Raw genomic sequence first — 9637 nt, forward strand, 5'->3', positions numbered from 1 at the left:
TCTCTCGGGACATTTTCTGTGGCAAAACATGTATTTTGAATATAAAACAGTCTTAGATCGTTTTTTGTTGCTTTACAATAGAAATAAGATATCGTGCACTCGGGATAATATGTTGAGTGCTCGAGAATCGATATCGTGCGACTGAAGTAAGATGTCGTGCGCTCGAGATAATATGTCGAGAGCTTGGGATTTTTTTTTTTAAACAAAAGAGTCATTATGATTCTAGATCGATCACCCGAGTTTCACAGCTCAAACATATATTTTTACAACTGTTAAAGCAAGCCAGAGCCATAAGTGGTACTCTTTTTCTCAAAAAAAAAACCTGTAGTGTGAATAGTCTAAGTAGACTGGTTCCATGAAGAATCATTTGCGAGAAATTGTTTTGACAAAACAAAAAATTGCTGTCATGCTGCAAGTCTATTTAACATAACAAAATGCCATTAACAACATAAAAAAACAATTATTATTTTCAATCATTTTAAAACCGAACAAGCGTTTTCTCCCAAAATTTGACAGAACGTGTCTTTTCACCATTTTTTTTAAGTCAGTTCCTTAACGGGCTAACTTTTTTCATGTATGAATAGGATACTTTGTAAATCGACTTGCCTAAATTGTTCGATCCCAGAAAGCATGGTTAACCGCAGTTATTAATTGAACATGGCTTACATTTTCAATATTACGTAAACATTTTACTAGGACTGCTCACACACTTTTGATTTGTACGAAAACATGGCCGAAAGTGGACGTTATTTTTTTCATATCTTTTAAGCTTCGAAACTCAGGTGATCAATCTAGCATCATCAAAAGTGTGATGTCAAAAGATAAAGTTATCTCGAGCATTTGACATATTATCTTGAGCTCACGACATATTATCTAGAATGCATGATATTTTATCACGATATCATGACGGCATTTTATTTCGATCGCCCGACGCCTCGAGTGCAAGACATGTTATATTGATTGCACGACATCATATCTCGAACACTGGACATTTTATCTAGAGCGTTCAACATCTTATCCCAAACACGACATCCTATCTCGAATTCACAATGTCTTATTTCGATCGCACTTGATTATCTAATTTAAAAATCATAAGATAGTTGCCGATAACTTCCCCACACGATACCAAATATAACAATCAAGGGACCTTTTGTCAAAATGAAGGTTTCACTGGCCCAGCACAGTCAAGTCTGATTGATCTAAGTAAAAGCTGCTGCAAGATATATTTTTGTAATAGGGAAATGTATGATATAAGCGACATAAAATGGCCTTGCTGCCACCGAAGGATCGAAGCCTGATATGTTGAAAGACAACCAATCGCAAATTGATGCACATGCGAGTCATGCCAACTGCACCGACCTTGATAACGCTCGTTCACACGCGATACTTTAACCTGTTCGTATTACTAATGATACGCCCGCAACTTATTTTGTACCGTGCAGTAGTAAAATACGAATTCTTTCCTATTAATTGACCATGGGTTCGTTTTCTTGGGCTGAATTTTACAGGTAAGGTCATATTAACACATCATCATCCTCCCTACCCACAATATCCCCTCAATCTTTCGTCCCATCCCCACACATTAACTCTCCTACCTCGTCTACCCCCCACCCCCCTCATCTTCCCAAAAAGTGTTGTTGTTGTTTTTTTTTATACTTATTGTTATTTTGGTATTGTTACTTAGATTCCTGTATCATCATTCACCCACTTCTTTACCCACAGCGTTCCTGTCAGAAAACGCTGGTGCTTATTACAGGTATTTTTTGTTTCCCTGTGTTAAAACTGTGTCAACAAACTGTGAAATTCATGCGACCTAGGACAATCTGTATAAAAGATGATTATTTGTATAACATGTTAAGTCTGCTGGCCTCAAAAAAATTTACACTAGACTTCTGTCGGGCTTAAAGTCAAGTTTGTTTCATAAAATAAAATTTGAAAAAGAATACACAGTGAATTGTAAATATATGTCTTAGTTTTGAACTGGCATTGCGATATGCGGCATGTAACAGTTGACGAATTCTTGCGACATTTAGCGTTAAAGATGTGACATATAGCACATGTGATATATATATATATATATATATATGATATATGCAGATGCTTTTAGGTGTCAAGGTTAATCAATTTACAGCACGTTCACTATGAACTACAGCATTACGACTGGTGTTACAATTGATAAACTTGAAATATATAATCTCTATTTGAGTCTAAACAGTAGACGCTAATCAATATATTAAGTGGATATTAAAATGAGCGATTAAAATACTGATATTTGAAAAAAAAGCACTATTGTGCAAATTCAAAAAAGAAGGGCTAAAAATCAGATATCACCCCATCAGATCGTATATGAACTGCAAACGCACTATTTTGGTTTTCTCAAAGTGATTTGCGTAATGTATTAGATTATAGACATTCAAGCTACGTGGCAACAGTTCTTCATTTCTTACCCACAGGTACTTTAATATGTTTAATCAGAGGTATTATATAATTAATAACGGAATCATTGAAATTAAAATGTCAAAATAAATAAAAGACATACCTGTTTTAAAATCTGTCAGTGACATAAATAGCAGCAATAAACACCAAGACAAAGCGACAACAAGAAACGGCCTCTGTTTTAGATAACTTCCATTCCAAAATTTACTTCTGTATTTGCACATTTTGCTGTGGAAATCTACTTTCAAAACAACAGCTAAAACTTTGTTCGTCTTGCTTTAAGGCATACTTAATACTTATTTCAAAGGATGACCTTTTAATGTGCTGTCGAACTTTGTTGACACTCAAAATAATCGATAAAATAATGCACGTGCAGGATCACTGTTAATAAATTAATTAATTGATTTTCATATTTGCCTGACAGCATTGTGTTAACTTGATTAAAAGACATGAGGCTTTATATTATTCAAAACTGCGCGTACTTAACTTAGTTAAGTGACAAATACTCCGAAGATGCTACCTTGTAAAAGCAAATATTCATAATGAACATACAGAAATAGATTTGCGAAAGTCATATAGCAGAACAACGTACAGAAATAGATTTGCGAAAGTCATATAGCAGAACAACGTACAGAAATAGATTTGCGAAAGTCATATAGCAGAACAACGTACAGAAATAGATTTGCTTTGCAAAAGTCATATAGCAGAACGTCATATCAAGTGATAATCTTTATTTTAACAGTTGGCAGTTATTTTGACAATAAGTAAGGACATTTTTCACAGATGACGATAAATAAACATTTATATTAATTCCAAAATTCTTATTATTTTGTCAGGATTCACTTATACAACAATCTGTCGTCTAAAATTGAAAATATTATTTTTTTAAATGGGGGTGACCTGGAGTCTATTAATGCCAAACGACCAGTCGTGGTTTACTTGCACTCTTTGTTTGCTAGGCAACGAAATATTGTTTATAAAATTTTAAGTATGTTATCGTCACTGCTCGTAGCGTTGTACAATAGGAGGAACAAGTCATATCCTTATCGCAAAATCACTTGAAATGGCAGATTATCCTCCCCAGAAATATTGGGATTTGTGGATCCTTGCTGCCATTTTATAACTTTAGGTAACATCTTCAACCTATTAACTGCATAGGTTAAGTAGCCGTACAAAATAAACCTCAGCTCGCCTTTGAGTAAGGCTTGTCCACACTTAAATACAATAGGTTCATAAAGTCCATGGAAAAAAGAAATTGTTGCCACATGAAAGTATCAAAGATTTTTCTTCTGTTTAGCTATATCTTTTGTAACATGTTAACTTTAAACAATAAATAAAACACAATACTTTACATGTAGTTAACAATGTACGTGCAGTTTAGGCTCAAAATACATGTACCTATATCTAGAAATTATACAGTATAATAATAATACAGTATGTAATAATGTGTGTATAAATGCTTGTACATGTATGTAATAATGTGTGTATAAATGTTTGTACATGTATGTAATAATGTGTGTATAAATGCAAAATGACCCATAATGGCTGCACACTGAGAATCGAATGCGAATCAAGAATGTTTTGTGTGTCTTATTTATGAAATATAGATTCTATCTTATTTATGAAATATAGATTCTATCCTATTTATGAAATATAGATTCTATCTTATTTATGAAATATAGATTCTATCCTATTTATGAAATATAGATTCTATCTTATTTATGAAATATAGATTCTATCTTATTTATGAAATATAGATTCTATCCTATTTATGAAATATAGATTCTATCTTATTTATGAAATATAGATTCTATCTTATTTATGAAATATAGATTCTATCACAAACATTTATTTTATAGTTGGATTACTCCTATATTTCAATTCAGATGTAATGAATCATATACATGTATATTATTCCCATTCTAACATGATATAAAGGATTCCTAAATTCATCCTTGACCATCTACCGAATGCCTGTTATGAGCCGAAGTCATTAGAGTTCCCCTATGACGTTTGACTATATGACGTTGACGTATGTCGTATTATCTATGACGTACAATCAAATTCCTTTTAATCACGCTTAAATTGAGCCAGTCAGCAAACGTTTTACAAAACAAACACATCATAAACATTACGACAATGACGCACACTTATGCAAGTTCTAAATTACCAATATTCTTTGATCAGAGATTCTGGAATCTTCTTTTGAAACAATATCAGTTTCTAAATATTATATACTAGTTGAAACAGTATCAATTTCTAAATATTATATACTAGTTGAAACAATATCAATTTCTAAATATTATATACTAGTTGAAACAGTATCAATTTCTAAATATTATATACTAGTTGAAACAGTATCAATTTCTAAATATTATATACTAGTTGAAACAGTATCAATTTCTAAATATTATATACTAGTTGAAACAATATCAATTTCTAAATATTATATACTAGTTGAAATAATATCAATTTCTAAATATTATATACTAGTTCATATTGTTCAGCTTCTTAATATCATAAGGTAACATATCTCACCTAAGTCACCTTGGTATTAACCGATGTCATTAATGTCGGGTTATATTTGCTTTTACTCTTAAATTAAAAGAGTTTTGTGCTCCGTGATTTCGTTGCCTTGCTTTGGAATAATATCAATTTTCCTTCTAAAAGGCCTCTGGTTACGCAAAGCCTTAAAATCATAGAACCCGCTTTCATTCAAGTTGCTTATCAGCAGCTCTTTCTGGAACTTAAATGCTTTATTTGACACGTTCCTAAGCTCTGATTCATTCAAAAATATTTTGTACCCTAAAAATGAAAGAACGTTTCCACAAACGCTGTCAACAACATTTAATGTCCTAAACGATAATTGGAATCTCCACCAGTTTGTATAATCGCCATGTGTTCTGTTCACTTTGTGTTCCTCCTGCAAAATTTCTGTATTATTTTCCGCTTTTGACTTTACGTCTGACTTGCCAATGCCAAAATATGAATATAACATTTCTGTTTTAGTTTTTAGATCAGTCTGCAAATCCTCATACATTATAAACGAAAATCTTTGAGGATATTTTTGCTTTAACTTTTCCCCTTGGATTAAGTCGTATTTAACCCTACTGCATAGCTCATGTGCATCACTTTTAATCGTTTGCTCCGAAACATTTAAATTATACCACTTTGTGGTGATTCTTGAATTAATGATTGCACGTGGATCTCGTATAAGATGTATAGCCTTTAAGTTCGGTCGATGTTCTAGAACATATTCCAAGTTATCGACTGTTAATCGGACAATCTTAGTTGCCCGGTGCTTTGAACGTCTACAGATATCTTCCATTATTGTCAGGCATGACGACACTGTTTGGTTCTTGTCTCGGCAGTTCAGGTAAGGTTTCCAGTTCGTACCTGGAATATATACATTTGATTATTTGACATAAAAGTGACAAACCTTTAGCCTGCCGGCGGCAAGTGATTCTGTCTTTGCAACTAGTGCAGATCAAGATAAGCGTGCACATCCGTGCAAAGACAATCATAGAAATTTAGCACGGTAAGGGTTCAGTATTTCGCAACCTTTACCTCCGCTGATGAGAAGCTATTGTTGTAATCTGCTATCTATCTCGTTTACAGAAACTTTTCTTGTAACTTATTCTAAAACTGCTACAGGTAGTTAAATATACATAACTATTTTACCACCTGTATTTTCTTTATAAAATCTAACCGGAGATGGGAAACTACCTGAATAATTCGGCGTGGCATTTTCTGCTACGGCAGTTTCCATCGGCCGGAAGTTGCATGAGTATAAGTTATCCAGCAGGTCGTATATTTCTTTACTTTTATCGTTTCCAAAGTCTCTGAAAGCAAAAAGAAAAAATCAATGTTCATTGTGTATCGAATACATTTACAATACGGGCGGGCAAGCTTTAATAGATAGGCAATTTGGATAATTTTGTATCAACATTAAGTGTCATGAATCCTTTTCATCAAATGACTGCATAGGAAAATAGCAGGAGTTAAAGTGCTAGGGATGTGCATGAAAGTTGCTGTACTTTTTCGTAAAAATAATCGAAAGTAAGTGTTTAGCTAATTTTTCTTGCACTGCTATCAAGGCGTTTTCGCGGAAATTTTAATTTTTCTATTCTCTACTCCGGCAAATTAGAATGTTTATGAGTAAACAAAAAGTCGATACAACAGACACGTGCTTTCAGAAATACTAAACATACTGTCCAAATTTGTTAACTGAATTCGGATAATTCATACACCACCCTTCTCTCGAACTCGTCGTCAGGTTCCTGGAAAATCCATGTATAATGAATTTTGTTGGATGGCTCGAACAACCGATCACTCGAACAAATTTTGATTGTAACCTGTAACAGACTAATAAATGACAGACCGTGTACATACTTTATAATCAAACTTTTTAGAATTTTAGATCGAAACTGTGCCTTTGGGGCCTATTTCACAATCATTATCTGATAAATACCGGTAAAATAATGCACGTGCAGGAGTGACTCAAATACGGCTGAGGAACTGTAATTAAATATTTTAATGTGTCAATTTGTAAAATGCTTACCCACAAGTGTTGTGCCCAATACACACATATCTTCCCAAAAGATAATATAAGCCATGGTATGACAACATAGGTTCGTACCAGTAGAAAATATCGGACTGGAACGCGAGCAGCTGGCCTGTAAAACTAGATCCACTGCGCATGTACGAGCTGATAAGTATGTCGTAATGCCTGTTTCCTGCTCTGTCTGAAAGTTAAATAGGATCATAATTATACTTCTGTTTGAAGACAGACCTATGGATATTGTATTGAACGCAATGTATGACTTCTTAGGGTTAAGTCCCATTCAGTATTAGCAAGTACACTGGAACTTTTGTGCTTTGGGTTTTGTAATATAAATACTGAACTGCCATGCTGCTATAATGACGTCCCATGCTCCGCTCAAGTGAGCTCGCATGGAAACTGTAAGCAGCCTAAAACAAATCGACCGGCAGAACCAAATGTTTCTTTGTAAAATAATCATAACTATAGATATAACTTACAGTTATCTTTAATGGGCTGTATTAACGAGTTTCTAATATTATATTTTCCACGAGTCTTAGGTCGCGTTAGACAAAATGACGTAAAATACAGGCCTAACACGGCTTGAACCCAACACATCCGTGGGAAGCCCGTCGATCTATAGACATGTTTACCATTTCGTATACATCTCAAAAACATCAAAAATGTTATGCGAGAAACAATGTGTGTGCGTTGTAACTTGGTTTTTAATGTATTTATTGGGAATTAACTCTACACAAGAAATATCTTTAAAAATGATGGTCGGCGAATTGTAATAAGGAAAGAAATTTATAAATTTTTCATCTAACATTCATCTTTCATCTAACATTTTTCAAATTGCAAAACTAAACACCGCACTTTAACAATTTAAATGGTTCTCTTTTATTTTTTCGCAAAGGTTTCGTAGGGTTGCAATTTTGTTTCGTTTATCCTTAGACGAATAATTACAGCAGTAGTTCGATGAAGATTCATAAAGCGGTTCATGAGAAGAGGTCATTAAACGTGTTTATAGTTTTAGCTAAATTGGTCCCTATCCCCATTTGTAACAAAATAGCAGGAGACCTTACGATATTGTTACACATCGAGTTTGATAAAAATCCATTACATTTTAGTGGTTAATGCGAAGAAAGGCATATCTACTTTTAGCTATAGTGGTCCCTAATAGGGCCCAAGTTCCTATATAAATAAATTTGGAAGAGGACCTTATAATGATGCTCCAGACCAAGTATGACAAAGATCCACAAAGCTGTTCATGAGACGCTGTTGAAGGCATTTCTAGTTTTAGCTCTAGCAGCCCCTAAAAGGGGTCAAATGTCCCAGCTGAACAAAGTTGGCTGCGGGCCTATTAAAGATGCTACAAATCAAGTTTGATTAGAATACATGAGAAAAAATCAATTAAAGGATTTTTTTATTAATTATTTTTTATTTATTTCTAAAATAGGCCAACTGATCCCGCTTTAACAAATGCATATTCGCTATTCGTGAATCTTTGGACAATGACGTCACACCTATAAAAAGTGAAGGTCAAGCAAAACATAAAATTGTTATTATTTCAATATGTCTGTTTCATAAGCAAATTTTGACCGCATAAGCAAAGTTTGACCGTAGTTATATCACATAGATAAACTGTATGCAACGTACCTTCATTTCAGTGTAAAATGAGATTCAGTCATTATATAGCATATATATAATGAAACAGATTTCAACTGAGTTCAATACTTGCATACAATACTAAAAAAAATATTCATATATAACAAATGAGTTAAATAATTTGTAACAAATATATCAAAGCAAACAAGTACTCATTTTAATATGCAAACTGAATAAGTCACAAAAGCAAGAAACCTTTTCATATACAGACGACAATTGTAACAAGGAAAATCTTTTAAAAAGCACTTCTCTACATAAAAGACTCTTATCACACCCTTATTCATGTGATACGCAGACCGTATTCAGCTCTTTCTTTAATTTGATATATGTTGGTATTTGAACAGGTTTTTATCATATTTATTAAACTTACTTATTATTTTGAGATATATCAATATTCTTGCTAAATATACTGAGCCAAAGTTGGCTTTAAAACTGTGAGCAGCGTCGTTTAGGATAAACGCTTTGCCTACATTTCATTCAGCGTAGCACAGTCAACAGAGTGAAAGAAATTGACACTCTCGTCCAATCAGGCAGAGTGTTGCATAAATCTTCCGTTTTGTTAAATTATCTATAATGCGTTATCAAGTAGTTTGATTGGCAAACTGAAGTCACGTGGCATAGGAAAACGAAAACGAATTTAGACGGCGTCGCCGAAAAAACTTGTGACAAAGATAAACTTCATGTGATCTGTTCTTCCTTTAAATACTGACTGCAAACTATACAGGTTTCCGTACCAAGGTGTGCTTATTAAGAAATCCGGACGATAATTCTGGAATAATAAGGATAATGCTTTTTGCCACCCGTCATAATTTTCCGGGTGTATTTTTGCATGTTGTATGGCATTGTTCCTCATGTAAACAATAGCTAGAAATATAAAACTCGTAGTAGATAAACGAGTATTGTTAGAGAAAAAGTACAGTCCAAACCAAAGTTCATATTTATATAGCATGAACAACTACTACATATAGTTTATGTAGATATAAAATTAGCACG

At 33.5% G+C, this 9637-nt stretch overlaps 1 protein-coding gene across 1 annotated transcript; it reads right to left on the reverse strand.

The window, feature by feature from the left end:
- Positions 1-4948: 4948 nt before the first annotated feature.
- LOC123549021 (carbohydrate sulfotransferase 1-like) lies at positions 4949-6273 on the reverse strand. Its single transcript, XM_045336827.2, has 2 exons — positions 6163-6273; positions 4949-5832 (listed from the first exon to the last, which is right to left on the reverse strand). The coding sequence occupies exons 1-2, from the start codon at positions 6203-6205 to the stop codon at positions 5033-5035; spliced, it is 843 nt and encodes a 280-aa protein (XP_045192762.2). The 5' UTR covers positions 6206-6273; the 3' UTR covers positions 4949-5032.
- Between the last annotated feature and the right edge of the window lie 3364 nt (positions 6274-9637).

This window comes from Mercenaria mercenaria, chromosome 15 (assembly GCF_021730395.1).
Source record: "Mercenaria mercenaria strain notata chromosome 15, MADL_Memer_1, whole genome shotgun sequence".
In the NCBI taxonomy this organism is placed as follows: domain Eukaryota; kingdom Metazoa; phylum Mollusca; class Bivalvia; order Venerida; family Veneridae; genus Mercenaria; species Mercenaria mercenaria.

What these genes read in the sequence shown, in the direction of transcription:
- LOC123549021 (XM_045336827.2), bottom strand. Translation starts at nt 6,205, where the DNA reads ATGGAAACTGCCGTAGCAGAAAATGCCACGCCGAATTATTCAG. An exon ending in TGCCACGCCGAATTATTCAG is followed by an intron (nt 5,833 to 6,162) that starts GTAGTTTCCCAT and finishes TATATATTCCAG; the next exon opens with GTACGAACTGGAAACCTTAC.